Here is a 25,617-nt window from a genome sequence, read left to right as displayed (position 1 = left end):
ATGAATTTAACCATGTTATTCAGATAAATTAAAAAGGCATGGGTCAACACGGAGTTCTATATCTCTTAGTTGTGTAGAGATGATACTCACTGTTTGTTGTAAGGATCTTTCTGCTAGCTTTTCCAATACATTAATCTCCAGCTTGGCAGCCTCTCTGTACTTTCACATTCTTGATAATCTTCAGGGCCAGGAACCGGTCACTGCAAATAACAAAGTTGCTACATCAGAAAAATGAAAGAACATATTAAAACATGAAGTGTAATGAAGATTATATGGAGAAATAAAAAAAATATGATACGATGAAATTTACAAATTTGTCACCAACTCTCATTAATGACAGCCAGAATTTTTTTTATACCATAGTGAAGATCCAGTACTGTACAGTATGACACCTAATACCTGTACTGTACTCAATCAGATAATGCATAGAACTTGTTAACAGGCATATTGCACAGGCATGGCCAAAATTCATTTATCCAGCTTTGAGATAACTTTTACGCAAAGATGTACGAGGAATGGAAGTACAGTACAGACAGAAAAGGCAACTCCTATATGTACTGTACTGTACCATCCTTCCCCCAGCAGGAGGTTATAAATGTTCCAGCCCCAATATCTTTCATCATGTTACTGATTAAAGTCCCATTTTGTTCTACTCCTTACCTGGGGGTAAGTCTCCACATGACAATATGACAGGTTTTTTCTTTCATTCAGAATAGTCATTCATTTTTACAAAAATATAATGAAGATATTAAGTACAGTACATTACAATATTCTAAAATATGATATACCGTAGTAATCAATAAACACATCTGTTAACAACTCGCAATAAGCAATACAGTACAGTACAGTACAATATACACACAGGATAGACTACACCAAATGGAAACCGTCACTGTTCTAAGAAATACTCTCAACTTGACAACAGTAATGAATATTTTATCAAGTCATTACTGTCATAGCTGCTGAAGTGAACAAGGCAGATTAAATCACAAAGCGTTTAATAGGCTATTTAGGTGGAATATCCCTGATAAATTTTTATCCACAATACTTATTTCAGCTCTTCATGTGATACCTAATGGAATATAACCCATTTTATTCAAGAGCTGCCTCATTACAGTGTTACATGGGTGAAGTGTGACTTCAGACAGGTTGGACAACATCTAATTACAGTAAAAGACAAACTGAATGAATTTATGATGAATCAGCCCACATGAAAATATACAGTAAATCTAATGAACTTTCATCCTTGTTCAAATTACAAAAGTACAGTACTGTACTGTAATCTGTAAATGCAACAAAGCAACACACAAGCAATTCCATAAAAAGACCAAGAGCAAAGGTCACAATCAAGGTCAGGAGACTGTGACCTGAAACTGTATTAATCAACACACACTTTCTTATGCATTTCCAACCATACTAGAACTCAACTCAGATGTTAGAACAGTAGTCACTTTTAACACCCCATGATGTATTCTCACACACGGTTCAATCGAAAAAAAAAAATCTTAATATCAGAACTTCCTACTAGGACTAACTCAAGGAAATGCCCTAACTTTGGTATACAGTACTGTACAATGCAGCACCATGGAAGGTCCAGATAAGTTTCTACAAAAATATTTCGCTTTGCGAATGAGGTTATGCGCAAGAATAGAAAACTAATTAAAACAAAACTGTTGGAGGATAGTTAACTTTAAACTAATAAGAAAACTCTGACACATGATATTGCCTGGCATTATGAATCACCCACTAAATCTTGCCAACCTATCATACCTCACACCTGACTATTGCAATATTCATTAACAACAAACCCAACACAGTGTTGAAAATTGGGAACTTTCACCTGCAACCAAATCATTTAAAATTCTTACCATTCAGAAATAAGATCTAAATTCTGGTACAGTACCATACAGAAACAAGATTTGAGGTACACCACAAAGTTCCACGAAGAAAATATACGAGACAATTTCATCACAAAATATCAAATACATGTGAAGTCACACACCTGCGAATACTGTATAATTAAAAACTCTCATCAGGCCTTGACCTTCAACAGAATATATGAATACATTATCTTCCCAGGACAAATTACTGTATTAAATGTTCTGACGAGAGAGCGAGAGAGGGAGACAGTGTGTCGATATGTATTGTGCAGAAAAGAATGTAGATGAAATATGCAAAGACTAAAAAACGGGGAGGAGCAGCAACAATAGTAAAGGGAAACTAAGCTTTAGAAAGAAGGAAAATGGTATGGAAGAATAGACAAGGAAATAACAGACGAATATATCAAGAAAAGGAAAGAGAGAGGAGGAAGAAAGGCAGTGAGTATTGGTGGAGGAGGTATAGAGCAGGGGTTCTCAACCAGGGGGGAATTTCCCCCCTCAGGTTTTCAGGAGGGGGGGGGAACTGATACTAATATGGAAAAAATAAAGGATTTTCAGTATTATATGCATATTATTTGGAATGCACTTTTTGAGGCAGACAATCTTGGAAAGGAGGGGGGAATGACATTCTGACATATGGTGAAAGGGGTGCATGGGGCAAACAAGGTTGAGAACCACTGGTATAGAGGGAGGAAGGTAGGGAGTAAGTAAGGGAGGAGAGGGAGTGTGGGGCGACACACTGGCGCACCAGCAGCAAGAGGCGGCGCGCGTCCAGCATGATAAACGCTTCTCTTAACCTATTTAATCTGGCACCTGCAGCCCCGGGCTCTTTTGCTTTATTTCTAATACCATAAATAGCGATTTACTAACTAGTGGGCATTCTTGGCAGCCATGACTGCTAGTTCCTACCTATCTAGTCACCACCGTTCGGGAATCTTGGTAATGGAGGAATGTTGCCACTTCCCGAGACGATTCATGATCTAAATATTGAACACTCCCTAATACACTTTTACACTACACGTCCTCACTCCACCGGAAAATAAAAGAAAATTACCAAAATCATCAGTTATAACACAATTACTAAGTAACTGGACCAACTGTAGTTCGTCAATATGCTTAAATACTTTAGCCAACAGTACAGTACTTCTCAGCAGTAATACAACAACAATTTACAAGTAAATACGGCAATATAAAGTTATGAACACATCTGAATACTGTACGTGTTGCCTCAAATAACCGTTAAGGGATGTTGCGTCACTTATAATGACGAGAAGTGGACTGGGAATTCCTGAATGAAGGCGCAAGGAATCGGCTCAGTCACCCCAGTATTATCTATCACGTAATAATTATGTTATTCTGAATAATAATAATAATAAAAATAATAATAATTATTATTATTATTATTAAGGTTTGAGAGAATTAACTTGTGTGGTCAATTCCGATCAAATAGCCTCTCGTATTGATTGGCCAAGGCTACGGTATAACAGCTTAAGTGACAAGACGAACACTGAGAGTGTACAGGTATCTCGGTTAGATGAAACCAAGGTAGACCTTGGATGCAACGACCATGACAGCGTTACAACTCCAAGTATGGTCACATGTTGGCTGAGATTTTAAAACACCTCCATGGTCTTAGTGGCCGCCTCTGAACCCACAGACACCGTAGTTAGGCAGCCTGCCCCAGCAGCCATCAAGAAGGTTGTGGTGGCTCCCCTGCGCCAGGCTTCCTCCTGGGGAGGTGAGAGTCGCGGAGGACAAAAAGCGTGGTGTTTGACTCAGAGGAAATTGGCCAAGAGGCAACGTGTGTGCCAAGACCAGTCCCATCAGGAGCCCGGGTGCCAGTGGTCACACCTCACCACCACTACCACCTCCCTCACCTCACCACCACCACCTTCACCTCACTACCACCTCACCACCCTTACCACCTCCCTCACCTCACCACCCTTACCACCACCTCCCTCACCTCACCACCCTTACCACCTCCCTCACCTCACCACCACCTCCTTCACCTCACCACCACCTCGCCACCACAACCACACCTACCACCACCTCCCCACCTCCTTACCACCACCTCCCACCCCACCACCTCCCACCACCTCCCTCACACCCCACCACCACCTCCTTCACCTCACTCACCACCACAATTACCACCTCACCACCCTCACCACCTCCCTCACCTCACCACCCCACCACCACCTCCCCACCACCTCACCACCCTACGCCACCTCCCCACCCCACCACCACCTCCCTCACCTCACTACCCACCTCACCACCCTTACCACCTCCCCACCTCACCACCACCTCCTTCACCTCACTCACCACCTCGCCACCACCATTACATCACCTCACCACCCTTACCACCACCTCCCTCACCTCACCACCCTTACCACCACCTCCCTCACCTCACCACCCTTACCACCACCTCCCTCACCTCACCACCCTTACCACCACCTCCCTCACCTCACTGACCAGAAGTAGAATAAAACTTTGCACCAGTTGCAACATTTCTGCGTTTTGTTGTTTTTGCAACTCACAACGTTACATTTTAACCCCATTTTCTTTTGTAGTGGGAAAATTACGAAACAATAAAGGAATCTCTTACCATTCGGCGTTGTACACTCAGTCGACAGAATACCTTTTAAGAAATATCTGATCTGTGAAACATTATTAGTTTAAGGACTGTGAAAAAATACAGGGTCATCGAAAAACAACGTCCATATTTTAAAAAGTTATGTATTGGAATCTGGGCACACTTCAACGATGACCATGTACTGTATATAGTTGTAAATTAACTTTGACCAAAATATTATCAAAATGAATGACGATATTTTTTGGTAAATCTTTAATTTGAATTTTTTTTTACCTCTAACTTTTTCTTAACCTTTAAATATACAGTACTTTCAGCGAGCCCCCTGTAATAATCGTGTCTTGGAAGCAACTCAATTATTCATATTATAATTAATATTATTTATATCATTGTTTTGTATAATAATAAAAATAATAAAAAATATAAATCGTAATCGAATTATTCTTTTATGATCACAAATACTATTAATACTATTTTCACTCTTATTATTATTACCGCATTATCATTAGCACTACCAATAATAACAAAGGAGTAGAGGGAGAAGTTTTGTACAGATTGGTTGAACGGTTTTGTTATAACGTATAGTTGGTTAAAACACACTGGGTTATATTATAAAATATCCTTTAAAAACCTAACTTCACACTGTTAGGCCACGGTCTTAGTCTTTGTTTAAACGCTTATAGTAAATTCACAAATAATGGGATAATTTTATCTATATTTACAGTTTTAAATCTGAACCTTGCCGATCAACTACCACCACCACCAACCCCCCTCCGTTACCATACACCACCACCAGCTGCACACCAACACTCCCACCACTACACACATTTCCAGTACATACCAATTCGTCACCTTTCTCCCCTTAACAACGCCAGCCCCACCTAATTCTTCTCCATCACCAAGTTACGATCAAGTGGCAAGAAAACCTATCTGAAGGAGGAGGTAAAGGCGCCTGGCGTGTTGTGAGAGGTTAATTAAAAGGCCGCCTCCTCCACCCAGTCTAAACGCCGAGAAGTCGCTAAAATACCCGAAAATAGACGAAAGATATGAAAACACCCGAGAAGGATTGAAAAACATGATACCACCACCCAACGAGAAGAAACAAAATAATAAACAAACACGAGAAAGAGACTGTGTGTGTGTGTGTTGACAAGGACGTCCCCGCTGGAGCACCAACTAGTCAAAGGGACACAACTGTTGTCAACATCATCACACCTAAACATCCAGGTAATAATAACACAACTATACTGAACATGGCGGCTACGAGCGAGAGAAAAAGATCATTTATAGGTGGAAACACGTGTGATCTTCAGTAGTGACACACAAACCTGAATTATGGTGTTGTACATAATGCCTGGTTACGACATGGTCTTTATATATTTCCTGGTGATGCATACACATATATTATCTGGTGACGACACACACTCCCTGGTAACACTACCTCTTATTAAAACACCCTACAATGACCTCTCACCTTCCTGTCCTTTGAACTTTTGAGACTGGAAATCGGTAATTAAACACTTTTGTCCAGCGATGATACGTAATACCTGTGGAGTGTCTGTAGGGAGGGGAGGGGGTGGGGGGGTAGGGAGGGGGTGGGGGGTGGAGGGGATAACCGATTGCAAAGAGTTACGCTTCGGGTTAAAAAATTTGACCTTATTAGTTTGATGTTTACCGAACTTTGAACCTCAGCTGTGACCGTTCGGGGCAGACAGTGTACACGTACAGAGATAAACACGGACGTAAAAAGAGAGACAGACAGACGTAGGGAAGCACAGACAACACAAGTACTTACATATGGACGTAAGAAAGTTAATACTGTTATGCCATCCTCCTACGGAAGGGGCATAACAGTGAGTGCAAATGAGAGCATAAGCATATTAAAACGAAGCCTAAATAATTGAACAAAAGAAAGAGAGAGTGAAAAGGAAAAAGACGAGGAGGGAAGAAACCTGAACGAAAAGCAAACAAAGCCGAAAATATGAATAAAAGAGAACGCTAATCCAAATGAATGAGAGAAAGGGACGAAAGGAAGAAAGAGAAGAATGAATATGAGAGAGAGAGAGAGAGAGAGAGAGACGATAAGAATGATAAAGTAATATATTTTGGCTTCTTTTCAATTCTTTGGGAAAACTATTTATCAGTCTGCTCCCATGCACCTCCTTTATTATCTGAATTACCACGCTATCTCTACCCTCGTCGGTGTCTCCTCATCAGCCTGGCACGCTCCAACACCTACCCTACCCCCACCTCCATCCTCTCTCCCCCTATATTTGTCGTAAGGGAGGGGAAGGAGGGGGGAGTGTTGGAGGGAGGACGGGAGATTTGGAAGGGCGAAGACGACGAGGGGACGAATGGAGGGGGAAAGGGTTGGAGGAGTGAATGGGGGGAAGGGGGCGAAGACAGAAGGGAGGAGGGGTTGGAGGGACGAGGGGGGAGAAAAGTGGGGAAAGGGTTGGAGGGACGAGGAGAGTAAGGGGAGGAAAGATTTAGAGGGACGAAGAGAGGAGGCAAGGGTTGTAGGGGGAAGGGAGGAAAACGGTGGTGGAAGAGGGAAATGGTCCGTGGTTACCCCCCAAACAGGTGTTGTGCCATCGTCTCCTAATGGGTTTAGTGGGTCGACTGAATTGAGTGGGGGGTGGGGGGGTGGATTGAAGGGTTGTGGGTTAATGGATGGAAAAGTGGATAAATTAATGGGTAGGAAAGAAGCTAGGAAGGAGTAAGGGGAGGAGGAAAGGAACAAAAGATGAAGTATGGTCAGTGAGTTATGGGTCGAGGGTGGTGGCGTGTCAACAAAACCCACGGCCTCCTTTAAGCCCCCCACCCTGTCCCATCCCCTCCGGGACACACACACACACACACCTGTACACCACCTAACCTCTATACCCACCCAGGGGCACAGAGAACCACACACTTCCACTTTAAAAGATACAAGGGCGCGTTTTCACAGGGCAACGATATAGATAATTTGTCGAGGGAAATAACCCGAAGTTGGGAGTTTAAAGGGTGATGGGGTGCACGGAAGAGAGAGTGCCGCTGGGAGGGAGGGAAATGATAACTTAGTTTAATACAGGGTGAGGTATGTTATAGTGAATTGGGAAGGAGGAAGAGGGGTCAGGTGCAGAGGGGGGGGGGCGAAGGGAGAGACTCAAGGGCGTGGGGAAGAAGATGACATGTTTCAGGCCAGGTCTTTCGTTGAGAGTCATAGTGTGTGGGGTTAGAACACGTGTGAGGAGGACAGGAGGTGATTTGCATGGTGTGGGTGGCAGAGCAGTTTGGTGTTGTTGGGACACAAGAGGCAGCCTAGTTTCTCTGTGGTGTTCATGGGCTCTGTATAAATACTCTCCAGCTGGCCCAAGCTGCTGGCACCAGCCCCATGCCCGCGCCCAACACCACACCATTCACACGCCGCTTACATCTACCATACACCGCTATGCACACGCACACATGTCCAGCAGCTGTGTGTGCGTGCTGCTACTGCCGTTCAACACCTTCCCCATACAGGTGTGGATGGAGCGTCATAAAATCAAAAGCCAGAAGGTAGAGCGTCGTGACAAGTGAGAGTTGTGGTGAGGGAGTGAGGAGGGTGGCGCATATGTATACACAACATGCAGCAGTACGCCACGCCGGGGCCACGCACCAGACCCGGCCACCGCTGCCAACTCCCCAGTTATCTACGGTGCCACGGGCCATGTTAAGCATTTCTGGCCAAAACGACGCCGCTCCTGACTTCACACTCGTTGTATGGTCAACAAGAGACAAGTGGGCCACTAGAGGATAATTTCCCCACGAGTGTTAACGGCCACTAATCAACACCGACGCTGGCCCACATTATAAGATCAACACCGACCTACTCGACATATCTATACATCGCTTAGCAAGTGGCCACCAAACTCAATACTGCCAACACAAATACTGTACCACTCACGAACAAAAACTTCCAATTCCTACATTTTTTTTTTGACACAACTACAGGATTAACGAGGGCAAGCGTTCCAACAGGATTTTGGAGACAGTGGCGGCGGTGGCGACGACCAAGTCATTTTACCACAACAAGATTATCCCCACTTCTTAACCAAGGTCAGCAAACATTAATTTTCAGCAGGGAATAACTTGGTGCCAAAGACAAAGATGGAGGTGGCGGTGGTGGGAGGATAAGCTAGTGGAGGGGGGAGGTGGAGGATGGTGAGGCCACAGCATGAAGGAGACGCTGCAGGAACTAGGTCATGGGGGTAAAAGGTGTGTGTGTGTGTGTGTGTGTGTGTGTGTGTGAGGAAGCAACACTACACGGAGGAGGTGGGACCTCTTAAGATGTCCCCCCACACACACTTCCGTGACGCCTGCTGGACCACCACTCCACGACCCCCTGACGGAGACACGATGATCCTCCCCATACTGGCCACGATATTATGTAAATAACATTGATTATGTGTTAAAGGAATATCCTTCCTTCCTTCCTTCCTTAAGCCTTAGTAAGTCCCTTTATAATATTTATACTGTATATACTTGTCACACTTGCCAGATGCTTCTGGTGTCATTGTACAGGGGTACCTAGTGACAGCACTAGGATCCCGCTTCCTCTATCAAGGAATAAACAATTGAAATTGAATTGAGGAGGTGGGGGGGGAGGGGTGGAAGTGCTGCTACTCACCCACTTGTACTGTACCTCTCTGCCACAATTATTTTCACGACCCCCCCCCCCCCTGACTGTTTGTTGTCTTCCAGATTCTTTCTTGCCTCTGGGATAAACATAACGACCTACACACTATAATCTCTCCGATTACCGCCGCAAGAGAATCAAGGTCTCTCTCTCGTTCGGTCCGACTCATCCACACAGAAACCGTGTACAGAACTTTCAGTGAGACGCTACCACCTACGGCCTAACAGTAACCTAACATAGAATTGTAACCACACACACACAGTTATTCAGATATAGCCATCAGCGACAGGTGTTTACATTCGGTGGTTGTTAAGAGCGGCCGTAACTACAGATTCTGAGGCTGACGCGGCCACTGTATGGACCTCTCTCCACGACACTCCTACAGTCAACAGTATATAACTAAGGTGATAATGTTTTCTCTTCTTCGCTCTTTAATTTCTTTTGCTCTTTTCTCTCTCTCATTACTTCCTTTTCCTCACTACTTTGTTCTTTCACTCTTCACTTTTTTCCACCACTCATTTATTTTGCTCCTTCACCACCCTCTCTCTCTCTCTCTCTCAATACTCGTATTTTCTTTCATTACTCTCTCTCAACACACGTACTTTCTTTCATTACTCTCTCTCAATACTCGAACTTTCTTTCAATATTCTCTCTCAACACTCGTACTTTCATTCACTATCTATCAACACCCGTACTTTCTTTCATTACTCTCTCAACACTCGTACTTTCTTTCATTACTCTCTCAATACTCGTACTTTCTTTCATTACTCTCTCTCAACACTCGTACTTTCTTTCATTACTCTCTCAATACTCGTACTTTCTTTCATTACTCTCTCTCAACACCCGTACTTTCTTTCATTACTCTCAACACTCGTACTTTCTTTCATTACTCTCTCAACACTCGTACTTTCTTTCATTACTCTCTCAATACTCGTACTTTCTTTCACTACTCTCTCTCAACATTCGTACTTTCTTTCATTACTCTCTCAATACCCGTCTTTCTTTCATTACGCTCTCTCAACACACGTACTTTCTTTCATTACTCTCTCAATACTCGATTTTTCTTTCACTACTCTCTCTCAATACTCGTACTTTCTTTCATTACTCTCTCTCAACACTCGTACTTTCTTTCATTACTCTCTCAATACCCGTCTTTCTTTCATTACTCTCTCTCAATACACGTACTTTCTTTCATTACGCTCTCTCAATACACGTACTTTCTTTCATTACTCTCTCTCAATACTCGTACTTTCTTTCATTACTCTCTCCCAACGCTCGTACTTTCTTTCACTACTCTCTATCAACACCCGTACTTTCTTTCACTACTCTCTCAACACTCGTACTTTCTTTCATTACTCTCTCAACACTCGTACTTTCTTTCACTACTCTCTCTCTCAACACTCGTACTTTCATTCATTACTCTCTCAATACCCGTCTTTCTTTCATTATTCTCTCTCAACACTTGTACTTTCTTTCATTACTCTCTCAACACTCGTACTTTCTTTCTCTACTCTCTCTCAACACTCGTACTTTCTTTCAATACTCTCTCTATCAATAATCGTACTTTCTTTCAATACTCGCTCTCAATACTCGTACTTTCTTTCATTATTCTCTCTCAACACTCGTATTTTCTTTCATTATTCTCTCTCAACACTCGTACTTTCTTTCAATACTCGCTCTCAATACTCGTACTTTCTTTCATTACTCTCTCAACACTCGTACTTTCTTTCATTATTCTCTCTCAACACTCGTACTTTTTCATTACTCTCTCAATACTCGTACTTTCTTTCATTACTCTCTCTCAACACTCGTACTTTCTTTCAATACTCTATCAATAATCGTACTTTCTTTCATTACTCTCTTAATCGTACTTTCTTTCATTACTCTCTCAACACTCGTACTTTCTTTCATTACTCTCTCAACACTCGTACTTTCTTTCAATACTCGCTCTCAATACTCGTACTTTCTTTCAATACTCGCTCTCAATACTCGTACTTTCTTTCATTACTCTCTCTCAACACTCGTATTTTCTTTCATTACTCTCTCAATACTCATACTGTCTTTCAATACTCGCTCTCAATACTCGTACTTTCTTTCATTACTCGCTCTCAATACTCGTACTTTCTTTCATTACTCGCTCTCAACACTCGTACTTTCTTTCATTACTCTCTCTCAATACTCGTACTTTCTTTCATTACTCTCTCAATACTCGTACTTTCTTTCATTACTCTCTCTCAATACTCGTACTTTCTTTCATTACTCTATCAATACTCGTACTTTCTTTCATTACTCTCTCTCAATACTAGTACTTTCTTTCATTACTCTCTTTATCAATACTCGTACTTTCTTTCATTACTCTCTCTCAACACTCGTAATTTCTTTCATTACTCTCTTTATCAATACTCGTACTTTCTTTCAATACTCATACTTTCTTTCATTACTCTCTCTCAACACTCGTACTTTCTTTCATTACTCTCTCTCAATACTCGTACTTTCTTTCATTACTCTCTAACAATACTCGTACTTTCTTTCATTACTCGCTCTCAACACTCGTACTTTCTTTCATTACTCTCTCTTAACACTCGTACTTTCTTTTATTACTCTATCAATACTCGTACTTTCTTTCATTACACCTCTCTATCAATACTCGTACTTTCTTTCATTACTCTCTCTCAATACTAGTACTTTCTTTCATTTCTCTCTCTTAACACGTGAACTTTCTTTCATTACTCTCTCAATACTCGTACTTTCTTTCATTACTCTCTCTATCGATACTCGTACTTTTTCATTACTCTCTCTCAACACTCGTACTTTTGTTTCATTACTCTTCTTTCAACACCCGCCTTTCTTTCATTATTCTCTCTCTCTCTGTCTCTCTCTCTCTCTCTCTCAACACTCGTACTTTCTTACATTACTCTCTCTCAACACTCGTACTTTCTTACATTACTCTCTCTCAACACTCGTACTTTCTTACATTACTCTCTCTCAACACTCGTACTTTCTTACATTACTCTCTCTCAACAGTCGTCTTTCTTTCACTACTCTCTCGACTTTCTTTTCACACGTCACTTGAAATTGCAGTTTGGACCCTTAACTCCACACCTTGAATCCATGCCAAATTCCTCCCCTACGTCTTAAATAAAGAAACAAAACAGTGAATGGACGCCAGTCTCTCTTAAAAATGTGAGGTGAGGTGAAGTTAGGTTAAGTGAGGTGATATGAGGTTAAGTGAAGTGAAGTTAACTTGGTGAGGTTAGGTTAGGTGAGAAGAGGTCAAGTTAGGTTAGATTTGGCGAGGTGAAGTGAGGTGCGGTGAATTTAGTTGGGGTGAGGTGAGGTTAGAGAAGAGAGTGTTGCTGCCTCCGTTGCTTCCTCGGCTACAAGTGCACTACTGAAAATGACAAGGAGGAAAAACACACCGCCATACCTCCTCTATACCTGTCTCGAGGGAGGGAGGGAGGGAAGAGGAGGGAGGGGAGAGAAGGGAGGGAGGGAGTGAACTAGGTGAAGCGACTCGTCAAAGGTAGGTATGGCAATCCCAACCTTATAAAAATTCCTCATAATGTGATGCTGCGCCTTCCATAAAAGATTCTCTTTCTCTCTCTCTCAACGAAGATTTTTCCTTCCATATATTTTTTCTCACTATTACAACCCCACTACAGCACACATACACTATTTTACACGTACACAATACACATACGCCCCCAACACACTTCCCAGGACACACTTGCCCGGCTTCCTGAACATAAACTCAACCTCTCTCAGAGTTACGGCCTCACAACTAACCAAAGTGTGTACTGTACTTCCGGGTGGGATTCTCAAAACACAAAGACGCTATTACAATAAGTTTGACTTCCAGCAACACGTTATTACTGGATCAACCCGGAAGTGATTAAGAAAAACTAAAGAGCTAATATTAAAGCAAATGTCTTCCATGTGGAGATAATTAGAAAGGATGCTTCAAAACTCACAAACACACGCGCGCGCACAAATACACACACACACGCGCACAAACACGCGCACAAACACACACACACTAAATTGGAAAACACACGTCAGTGAAGTTGTCAAATCCTCCAGTTTCCGTCTCCACCTCCTCCGCCGACTCAAGTCCCTCGGAGTTCCTGCACACGAGCTCCTCAGTGTTTACACAACATTCATACTTCCCAAGCTCACCTATGCCTCCCCTACCTTGTCTTCCTCCCTAAATGCCACACAACGTAAACACCTAGAAAAACTGCAAAAGAGGGCATGCAAGATTATTCTCTCCCCTTCCTACTCCACATATCAAGAAGCGCTCAACACACTGACCCTCTAGGCTCTCTCTGACCCTCACCACGACCTCATCTGCAAATTTGGTGAGAAGCTTCTGCACCACCCTCGACACCGGCTCCTACTACCACCCGAGATCCCTCGTCAGAGAATTGCTGTGCCATGCTCTTTCAATAAATCGTTAATTATTATCATTATTATTACTATTATTACACACACGTTTAATTTGTAGATGTTAATTGGTATTATATAATGGACCTACCGACTCCTGTCTACTATACAAGCGATTAAATCCAAACACGATGGGAGAGGAGAAGGAAAAGGGAAGGGGAGAGAGGGGAGGGGCGGGGAGAGTGAAGGAAAAGAGAAGAGTGGAGAGAAAAGAAGTGAAGGGATAAGAAAACGTGTTCTCAAGTAGTTATTCCAGAGAGAGAGAGAGAGAGAGAGAGAGAGAGAGAGAGAGAGAGAGAGAGAGAGAGAGAGAGAGAGAGAGAGAGAGAGAGAGAGAGAGAGAGAGAGAGAATAACATTTTGAAGGAAGGAAGGACTACACCACCATTTTTTTTTTCATTTTTATTTACAGGGATTAGCCCACCCGGGCACAGGTCACTGACCCACATCGGGGCCTGGGGGGCGAAAATGTAATAATAATAATAATAATAATAATAATAATAATAATAATAATAATAATAATAAAAATAATAATAATAATAATAATTCATAGACTGATGAATAACAATACACATCAACAATTAAAAACTTGCCCCCTTGTTAGTTACCTCTATGAACGTCTTCCCACCTACCAACTTCTCAGAATGGGAAGATTCAACGTCACTTCTCCAACAATTTCTTCACAAAGCGGGATTTTCCGCAACATCTCAAAATTGTGCGTCTATATCCAATTTATGAGCGAGTGAGTGACGTGACGGGTGAGGGAGGAAAGGAGGGGGGAAGGAGGAGGACAGGGATAGAGGGGAGGAAGGGGAAGTGGGAGGAGGGGGAAGTGGGAGGAGGAGGACGGGGGTAGGAGTGGGAAGACGAGCACGTGGAGGGGGTGGTGTGGGGAGGCGACTGCGAACTGCTGTGATTTAGTGACGACGCAGTAAGCCTCCTTTCCCCCCTCACTGTCAGACCTCCTCCCGTCTATTTTGACAATGGGGAGAGAAATAAATTTAATAAGGAGTTTCCGGTTAAGTCGTTCGGTTCTTGAGGATAGGCCAGTAGTAATTTTCCGGATTCGAAATTGATTGGGGGTTGGATTTAGAATTGGCCAAGGAGTCGGATTCATAAAGGCTCGTACGATGGCTTGTCAAGGTCAAGAATCGTTTGGGAAAAGGCGAAGAGACAAATTAAATATATTGACGATAATGATGATAAAGGAAGGAAAAGGTAAAACACGAAGATGGTGAAAAACAAGAACAAGAATATGTCCAAAAATATTATTCATTACAACAAAACAAAGAGAATAACTTGGTACACACACACACACACACACACACACACACACACACACACACGCACGCACGCACGCACCACCCAACAACGTCAGCTAGAGAAGGTACAGAAAAGGGCCTGCAGAATCATGCTCGGCGCAGAATACTCCGGCTACACCAACGCTCTCTCCACCCTGGAAATGCCATCCCTCAGTGACCTCCACCACCAAGCACTGGAAAGGTTTGGCCATGGACTACTGCACCACCCTCGCCACCTCCTGCAGCCCCCCACCCAACTCGCGCAGTCCGCCACTACAACAAAATTCAGCCCATAAGAGCCCGCACCGATAGATATAAGAACAGCACCATCCCATCTATTGTTAAAATAATAAACAACTCCTGATTTATGTACTGTACAGCCCTGTAAATGTATTCAATGCATATTATATCATTATGTCTAAATCAAATGTAAGTCTGTATATTTTCAGCCACCGGCTGCAACTCTATAAACCGTTTATTATTATCACACACACACACACACACACACACACACACACACACACACACACACACACACACACACACACACACACACAGGGCTTGTCCGATGTTTGCAATAAAAATCTGAAGAACAACACATTTTTACAACTTTCTACCTCATCCCTTCCTTCACCTACCGTTTTGAACAATGTGTAATAGGGGTGTAGAGGGGGAGAGGGGTGGGCTACATGTGGCACTGGTGTCAGGCCCTCACCAGGAGTGTGTGCCACCTATGTAGGGACAAGTAAAGAGGAACGTGCCTGCGGGTGGGTGGGTAGGGAGTAGAACTGTCTTGCTGGGGTAACAGACTATGACAAGAGAAAAAAATCGACCATAAAAGAGAAACAATAAAAAAGAGGAAAAGGGGAAAAATAGAAAAAAGTAATACAGAACAATAAAAAAAAAAATAACAACAGACGGACGAGCAGACATACCCAGTTCACACAGAGACGCAAACGGCTATACAATCTGGCATCTGGGCCGCGTCACACTGTCAACACGGGTCCCAAAACACACAACGAATATAATAGAGACAACTCGGACGAAAGCTTACAAGAGAGAGAGAGATATTTAACTATACATTGACCTGGATATAATAGTCAAAAAAATCCCTCCACATTACCTTTTCATCCTCAAAATGGGTATCAAATCAATTATTCCCCGCGTTAGTTGCCTCTATGAACGTCTCCCCACCTACCAACTTCTCAGAATGGGAAGATTCAACGTCACTTCTCCAACAATTTCTTCACAAAGTGGGATTTTCCGCAACATCTCAAAATTGTGCGTCAACCATAATATCCAATTTATGAGCGAGTGAGTGACGTGACGGGGGAGGGAGGAAAGAGGGGGAGAAGGAGGACAGGGTAGGAGTGGGAAGACGAGCACGTGGAGGGGGTGGTGTGGGGAGGCGACTGCGAACTGCTGTGATGATTTAGTGACGACGCAGTAAGCCTCCTACCCCCCTCACTGTCAGACCTCCTCCCGTCTATTTTGACAATGGGGAGAGAAATAAATTTAATAAGGAGTTTCCGGTTAAGTAGTTCGGTTCTTGAGGATCCCCCCCCCCTTCCCCACTCGGTCCCCTCTAGGCCAGTAGTAATTTTCCGGATTCGAAATTGATTGGGGGTTGGATTCAGAATTGGCCAAGGAGTCGGATTCATAAAGGCTCGTACGATGGCTTGTCAAGGTCAAGAATCGTTTGGGATAAGGCGAAAAGAGACAAATTAAAAATATTGACGATAATGATGATAAAGGAAGGAAAAGGTAAAACACGAAGATGATGAAAAACAAGAACAAGAATATGTCCAAAAATATTATTCATTACAACAAAACAAAGAGAATAACTTGGTAAAAACACACACACACACACACACACACACACACACACACACACACACACGCACGCACGCACGCACGCACGCACGCACGCACGCACGCACACAAAGCCTAACAATAACATACTTACACTGAGTTGACACAACACAGTAACCTCTACTACTGACGAAAGTAAAAAGGAGGAGGGGTGGTCGGGAGGGGAGGATAGGGTTAATACTTATGTGTGTGATGACGAGCCCTCTGGTGTGGTGATGGTGGTGGTGGGTGAGAGTCAGGTGCTGTGTGCGTCGACAACCTTCCTGTGGGTATTGACTGTAAGGACAAACGTTGCTGGCGAACGAACAGAAGAGAGTTTGTAAACAAAGTCAAAATTGAACACCAGTAACCAACAGGCCCCAACTTAACCTGACTTGAGGGCGGGGTCTATTAGGACTTGGGCCCCAAATCCTTGTGGGTTTGGTTAGGTTGGGGTCTATTAGGACTGGGGGCCACATGTGGTCAAGTCACCCGTTAAACAAACCTGGATCATGTGGGCCACTGGTGGATCACGGTAGGTAACTGCTAGGTCAACAGGTGAGAGAAACACAGGTAGGTGAGGGGGGTCAAACCTAGTGGGTTAACAGGTGAGCCACACAGGTGAGTGTGGGGTCCAACCTATTTGGGCAAAGGGTGGTGAGGAAATTACTAGGTGAAGACTACTTACTTCTGTAGGTCCCGACACTTGACGACCTTGCCGAAGGTGCCCTCGCCCAGAGTAGTAGTGATCTTGTCTGCAAGAGAGCAAGGAGAGGGGATGAGTATCACAGGTACTGGTGACTTGAGCCGCCCGCCGTCTCATATAAACACAGCTACGTTATCCGCGGGGGCCAACACAAACCAAGATTTTTTTTTTATACAAATGAAGAGCTGAAATATTCGTTGAAGATCATTATCGGATATTTACAGGGTAATTCATACAATGAATAACACTGTGTATCCCCTTCCAGTCTCTCATTAAAGTGTCAAAGCTTTTCTTTTCGATGAAAAGTATCAGTACTTGAGAGGGAAGGAGGAGCGTCTAGTGTTGAGAGTTAAGGCTAACAAGTATGGCTGGGAAACCAATGGTAATGTAGAAAACTGTAAGTAGTGTGTCTTTATTTAAATAAATTTGAGCTTTCAAATATTGTCTAAGAATCTATGTGTGTGTGTGTGTGTGTTAGCTATGTGATGGCTGGAGTGTTACCAAGTGAAGAATTCTGTATCAAGAACTGAGTGTGAAAGGGAGTAGTGTCATCAACTATGAGGAGAAAACAAAAAATGAAGATAAAACAGGGAGTCTTATTCACGAACATCTATCTTGCAGCACGTCGCCATTGCGGTATATGAGATGTCCGTCTTCATCATCTTCCACTGAGGGTGCCCGTGAACTCTGGAGGGAGCCCGGCCCATCAAACGCCCGCCAGCCCGCCCGCGCCAACACCACCAGCACCACAGCACCAACAGCGACAACACAGCAGGCAGGAGCAGCAGGCACGGTGGGGCATCAGTGGGGGATGATCACATGGTTCAGCACCACAGCCGTGTCACACGACGAACCGCAGGGCAACAGGCCACCAACAAGACAGATAAAGAGGGGAGAAGGCAAAATGGTGGCCACTATCAAGGGGAGCCACGGTGGCCACACACCATGGCAGCATGTACATTCAGGCCACGATGGTGCTCTCTCCAACACTTACTCTACAGAGATATATATTTATGTATATATACTGTATATATAGAGATTTATATATAACATTACAACTACCCAACTACTGGTCTAAATATGATCTTAACTTAATACCCAACATAATATTTCATATCAAAAAAATTAATTCAAAATATGATGAAAAAAAAATGTAGTCGGGGGCCGAGCCAGGGAGATGACACACGTGATCCACACTCTCTCACCCACACTAAATAATTGTCTACCTGCTTTACCTTCGTTATTACAAGCACAGGTGCATAACACAATCATATGGCTAATAATGATGACATATATTATCAATAAAATATAATAAATAATATCAAAACAAAAACACTCTAGTAGAATTTTTGGGGGGTCACACACACACACGCACGCACACGCGCGCGCACGCACACACACACACACACACACACACACACACACACACACACACACACAATATCTCCTCGCTGCCCGATCTAAGCATGAAGGCGTAGGCTGTAAGTTGGCACATATAGAGGTGGTCAACATGCTGGGGGTGTTCTAGGAGGGAAGACGCCCTCACAAACACAGCGAGCGAGGGTGAACATGACTGGCTGCCTGTGTGTGTGTGTGTGTGTGTGTGTGTTTTAATCAGATAAAGCTGGTAATTGTGCATGATTCTTTGTGTGTAGTGATGGTCCAACTTGGTGAAATGACGAGCTGTCAGATGGTGGTGATTGTTGTTGAGGTGTTGGTTGTTGTTATTAAGTGTGGTAGTTGCGGTTACTGACGTAGAGGCCCAAGAAAGACTGTGTTGCTTGGGGAGACGGTAATTGTGGTAGGTGAAATGGTAGTTGTGGTTAATGTAATAATGATTGTGGTTGGCGAGACTGTAGTTATAGTTATAGTTATATGAAATGGTGGTCGTGGCTGATGTAAGGGGGATGAGATACTGGTTGTGAATGATTAAATGGTTGTTGTGGTTGGTGAGATGGTGGTTAAGGAACTACGGAAAATAACTCAAGATATACACAAGGGACCAAACACCTGTGACAAATGGTGGTGGTGGTGGTGAGGATGCTGATGATAGTAGTAATATCCACAAGGTAATTAGTATGGTATAGTTATGGACCGAAGATTCTCAAAGGTTTCCTAAGTTACATTTTCTCCTTAACTAGAGATGTGACAGCGACCTTGAAGGTATAAAAAAAAACACACACAACATGGCACCGAAATTGCAGAGACTGTAGACGACTCACTTAATAACGATGGTTTAACTCTCTGACGATGCTGTCTTAACCCCTGGGACGATGACTTAACCCCTGGGAGGATGACTTAACCCTTGGGAGGATGATGACTTAACTCTTGGGAGGATGACTTAACCCCTGGGAGGAGGATGACTTAACCTCTGGGAAAACAATGACTTAACCCTTGGGAGGATGATGACTTAACCCCTGGGAGGATGATGACTTAACCCTGGGAAGAGAATGACTTAACCTCTGGGAAGAGAATGACTTAACACCAGGAGGATGATGACTTAACTCCTGAAGGATGGATAATGCCTCTAACCCTTGGGAGGATAATAGTATAAACCACTAACCATCCTTCCTCAGAGGGCTACTAATGTACCCTTGAGAATCCTGCCCTGGCACAAGAGATGACGAGCGGTGGAGACGTTAATGAATGATTTTCCTTCACCATCAGAATCATCAAGCACAGGTAGTGGTTGTTAGGTTACTGTATATATATTTTTTGTCAGGATGCCACGGTGAGGTGGAGGTTATGACACCGTTAGAGTTATGTCACTCAGCCAAGACAGTACAATCACACAGGACCTCGGGAGGCTGGGAGGAGGGGGGGAGGATTACAAGGAGGAGGAATAGGCTGTGGTAGTAGAGCGAGAGGGATGGTAATAGAGGCAGCAGTAGCAACAGCAGAGCAGCTCTACACTGCTCTACTTACGTCACTACTCACGCTACTAGAGCTGTAGAATGAGGAATAATGATGCTTGGCACTGGTCTTGCCCCCCACCTCTTGGATGCCTAACAGGTCCATCACGCCGGACTTCCTGGGAGGCGGCGGCGCTGCACTTGGACCCACAGCAGACGACGCCGTCGACGTCGACAAAGTCGATTTAAGGTTCTTGCCATTACCCGATGACGACCCATCACCCAAGCTGCTGCCCCCACCGATCTTGGGCTTGTATTTGGCCGCGGAGTAGGCGTCGAGGTTGTCCTTCGGCTTAGAGTGAATGTTAGTGAGAGTGCCACTCGAGGTTTTGGGTTTTACCGACACCGTAACTGACACAGTGTGGTCAAGGTGGGACTTGGGGGTGAGGGCGGGCACGTACGCTATGTTACTCCCCGACGACTTGTGGTTGTTATTGTTGTTTTTGTGAGTGTTGTCATTGTTGTTGGTGATATTGTTGATATTATTGTTGTTGTTGTTATGGGTGTTATGAGGTTTAAATGTGGTGAAGGTGTATTCTTGTTCAGGTTCCATGTAGTTAGTGATTTTAATTGTGGGCGTTGTGGGCGTGTGAACACCGTAGGGGCTATTGGGGGTGTCGAGGAGGGAGGCATAGATCGACTTGGTGGTGTCGAGAAGATTTAGTCTAGCTCTAGACTCAGAGGAGGGAGAGTCGAGGAGGTCGACGGTGTTAGTCCTGGAGAGGGCGAGGGTGGTGGGTTTAGTGGGCTTGCTGTAGCTTGTTTTTATCACGGGTTTCTCGCGCATGGCGGCTTTTTCGAACACAATCGGGGGATCGTACAACACAAAATTTTCGGAATCGGGTGTGCTATGTTTGGACACATTATCGGTGCCTTTGACAGAAGTTCTGGCTATAGCGGAGAGCACGTCTCCCGTGGAGGCACTGCCGTACAACACTTTCCGCGGTGGTCCTTGACTACCTTCTTCGTCTTGGTAGGAGCGGAACGCCGTAACCTTAGCCGCCATCTCTTTCACCTGGTCAAAGCGACGCGTGCCTTGCCGTCCTACACCGTCATGATCATTTGTAACAGCAGTTTCCTGTCCACGCTTGAGGAACCTGCGGTTGTGAGAGCTGCCAATATTGTGTAACACGTTGAGGGGCAGCGAGTACATGTTGATGAGCTGGGCACGCTCTTTACGGCGCGTGGATTCATCAATGATACTGTCGGGCGTAGCAGAGGAGGTGGTGCTGCCTGTTTCCGTCTCGAGGGTGCTGGTGGAGAGGCCCGAGTACCTCTTCATGATGGAACTTGTACTCTCCCGTCCCACAATGGTCTCCGGCACCGTTACAGGTCGGTTCACTCGATGTCTTGCGGAGCCGCTGATCAGGGCGCCGTCACCATTACGTCGGCGTAACTGAGGACTTAGGTTGCCCAGCTTAACACTTCCGTCCTCGATACACCTCTCCATGACATTCGGTGATATTGATCCGTACTGGGACCAATAGTCGGATTTCTTCGTGCTGGCATGATGTCGAAGTAAACCAAGTTCGTCGATACTTTCGTCTTCCTCGTTGCAACCAGAAGAAGTCAGGCTACTTTTCTTCAAAAACCGACTGGGTTTGTACCGAGCACCTATCTTGTCATAGTTGGGTGCCGGGGCAGAGTGGGACACATAAGCACTGTGCAGGCCGTAGTCGGAATCTAGCCCCAGGTCTGAGGCTGTTCGGCTGTAAGTCGGCCGACCACTGCCACTCCCATATCTCTTTCTGGGCGCGTCTTCAATCTTATCGAAGTCTGAATTACCATAATCAGTCTTGAAAGTTGAAAAGGAAGAAAAAGAGGCAGATGGAGCCAAGGCATGGCCACTCCTGTATCCTGAGGACATCCCCGACCCGTATCTGTGCCCAACATCGGCCCCGTATGAAGAAGAAGAGGCCCCGGTTTTACTGCGGGAGGAAGGAACGTCATACTTAGACTTGGACTTCACGTCAGCGAGGAGTGCGGTAGACTTATAGTCTGTGTAGCGCGGCGACTCATCGTATTTGTTGTACCTAAGGAGCATCGGATACTGGGAGTGGGTGGGCTTGCTGGAGGCGGCGGCGCCAGAGCCGCTGGAGGCTATGTTGTTGCTGGTGTTGTGGAGGGGCACGCGGTCATCCCCCGACTGAGAGACAGCTCTCACACGGGAGGCGAACTTGTTGAAGAGGTTGGAGCAGCGGTTAAGGATATCCCCACCTGAGTCTTGTAGGATGTTGGTATAGGAGGTGGTGGCGCTCCTGCCGTATTGCTGACGGGTTCGTCCGCTCATACTGGCGCCTGCCCCCACCACAGCCTCCTCCTACCCTAGTCTCGCATAGCACACGTCACTTTTACACGCCCATTTACAGTGCCACTACTGACACGAAGTCTGGGTCCTTTCCAACTCAAACTTTTTTGTCTGTCAAAACTTAGTGTTTATCATTTGTTTTCGTATCACAGGAGCAGCTGGAGTCCACAAGTAGCCCGAGCGTCCGCGACACAACCCCGCACGTACCGCCACCAGAACCCGAGGACCAGCGCCACTAGCTGTACTGGTGCTGGTGGTAACTTGGTAGGAGGAGACAAGCAGACCAGGAGCAGAATCCCGATGGAGCAGGTAAGTGGGTGAGCAGAATGTAACTGAAGCAGACCTGAGCAGCGGGCACGCAGGGGCACACCAAGCCCACGGGATAAAAATACCCAGGGCGCCGGCACTGGTCTCTAGTAGAGGTGCCCGGTCTGCCAGCCTCCGTCCCCTACCATACTGTCCCACTACCACACACACATTACCATGCTGGTTCGTTGGTATACTAACACTACCATGCCGACACTTATCACACACACACACACACCACCACTCCCACACTATACTCTCAACGCTGACCAAGATCCACACTACACCTCCCACGACCATCCTCGCTCTTCTCTTTATAAATACCCATCTTCTATATGTAGGAACTAGCTAAATTCTCCCCCTTGCTCACCCGCCCACTCAATCACCCGTCATCATCTACCCACAAGTTCACCTACCCATCCTCATCCACCTACCAGCCCACCAAGGGTATCCACCAAATCAAGGATACACAGGCTTACTCACCCCTTTCATCCACCTACTGACCCACTTACTCACACATTCACCTAATGATCATCCAACCACAAGCTTACCTGCCTCCCTCATCCATCTATCGCCATAAATTACTCACCTGCTGCACTTATTTACCCACCCACCCACTAGCTCACCTCAAAGTTCACTCATCCACCTGTCAAACCATTTACTCGACCTCATATATTCACTCACCTACCCATCTTCACTCACTCACTCACTCACTCACTCACTTAAGGCTCACCCGACGAACACACAGTCATCATCCAGCACCGAGCTAACACTTACCACCACCACTACTACACTCTACCATCCCTCCCACGACCGTCGCCAAATACCAACACCATCACCACTATCGCCGTCACCTGTCACCACCACGAGTACCCCCCTGGTCCTTGGGGGATCTTATTTTCTGCGAGGTTCTTCGCGGTCAGGAGAGATCTTTATGCTACACGACCCCCACCCCCCCACACACACACTACTGGAGGTCGTTGTGCTAGATTTATTGATTGAGTGTGACGACCGTGACCAGTCTTATAAGTAGTATGAATCTATATATTAACCTACGCCAGCACGGGCCTACAGTAGCGCCTGACGTTCCCATCCACCCTCTCCCTCCTCTTAGAAGTGTGATTCGATCACCGTATGAGCCCCATTCCCCCTCACAAAGTACTCGAAACCACCACAATAGTAATACACAGTAACCACGAGGCCAGTGAGCAACAAGACCCACGTGACCCGACGATATGTTGTGATCCTTGGAAGACAGAGTATCGTATCGTTCTTCTCACACACACACACACACACACACACACACACACGTGGGCAAGAGCGCATTGCCCACTCATTTCCGGTAGATATTTGGGGTGTGTTAGGGTTGACGTCTCGCAGTTCTGAGAAACGCTGCCTCCTCGTCACACTGGGCCCCTTTCTCCCTCGCTTCTGAATGACAAGTCTCTTTCATAGGGGTGAAGTTTAACGTGAAAGGCAAAAATACTCCATCAATACAGTCAACAAGTTATGAGACGACTAAAACAACGCATTACTTAATATTAATACAAGTCCAGAAATTGATGATTAATTAGTTTCAACAGTAGTTTTATTAACGATGTCGAAATCACAAACACGACCAATTAATAACCGTTAATTACTAAAAGGTTCCCCCTTGATTATCTTTGAATGGAACTAACAAGACAAACACCAATGGGTTAAGTTCAAGAATAATCGACAGGTAGAACACAGTGTCACATACAGACAAAACACCGACGATAAACACATGCGCACACACACACACTACCCAAACGATCCCGCGCGGCACCTGTAATTCCCCCCCCTCCCCCCCACACCGAGCACCTCTCATCCCCGCATTGGCTCGGTGGCTCTTGCTTTAGGACGACCTGGCAAAATATCTACATAAAGTCTCTGCCACAGGACGAGCGACACCAGAGGAGGTTGTAAAGTACATATATAAAAATTATATTCCGGCAGGAGACGAGGACGAACTTAGGCAGTCCTTTGAGCACGATGTTTCTGGCTCCAACCCTCCGACGACCATAAATTAGGCTCTAATCCACGAAAGGGTTAAAACATCATCCTTAAAGGGTTAAAACATCGTCCTTGAAGGGTTAAGACATCCTTAATGGATTAAAACATCGTCCTTAAAGGGTTAAGACATCGTTCTCAATGGGTTAAATTATCGTCTTCAAGGGATTAAATTATCGTCTTCAATGGGTTAAATTATCGTCTTGAAGGGATTAAATTATCGTCTTCAATGGGTTAAATTATCGTCTTGAAGGGATTAAATTATCGTCTTCAATGGGTTAAATTATCGTCTTCAAGGGATTAAATTATCGTCTTCAATGGGTTAAATGATCGTCTTCAAGGGATTAAATTATCGTCTTCAATGGGTTAAATTATCGTCTTGAAGGGATTAAATTATCGTCTTCAATGGGTTAAATGATCGTCTTCAAGGGATTAAATTATCGTCTTCAATGGGTTAAATTATCGTCTTCAAGGGATTAAATTATCGTCTTCAATGGGTTAAATGATCGTCTTCAAGGGATTAAATTATCGTCTTCAATGGGTTAAATTATCGTCTTCAAGGGATTAAATTATCGTCTAGAAGGGATTAAATTATCGTCTTCAAGGGATTAAATTATCGTCTTCAATGGGTTA

The 25,617-nt window shown here is 44.6% G+C and overlaps 1 protein-coding gene across 1 annotated transcript; it reads right to left on the bottom strand.

Moving 5' to 3' along the window:
• Positions 1-25,165, bottom strand: LOC121857761 (myosin-G heavy chain-like). The gene is given in 5 exon segments (XM_042353909.1): positions 1-163; positions 165-200; positions 17,410-17,476; positions 18,036-18,114; positions 20,353-25,165. Coding segments are annotated over 5 exon segments (2,607 nt in total). The 5' UTR covers positions 22,630-25,165; the 3' UTR covers positions 1-15.
• Between the last annotated feature and the right edge of the window lie 452 nt (positions 25,166-25,617).

This window comes from Homarus americanus, unplaced genomic scaffold (genome assembly GCF_018991925.1).
Source record: "Homarus americanus isolate GMGI-L3 unplaced genomic scaffold, GMGI_Hamer_2.0 scaffold16712, whole genome shotgun sequence".
NCBI lineage: Eukaryota > Metazoa > Arthropoda > Malacostraca > Decapoda > Nephropidae > Homarus > Homarus americanus.
Note: the sequence above shows the minus strand (reverse complement) of the source record. Positions and strands in the feature narration are given on the sequence as shown.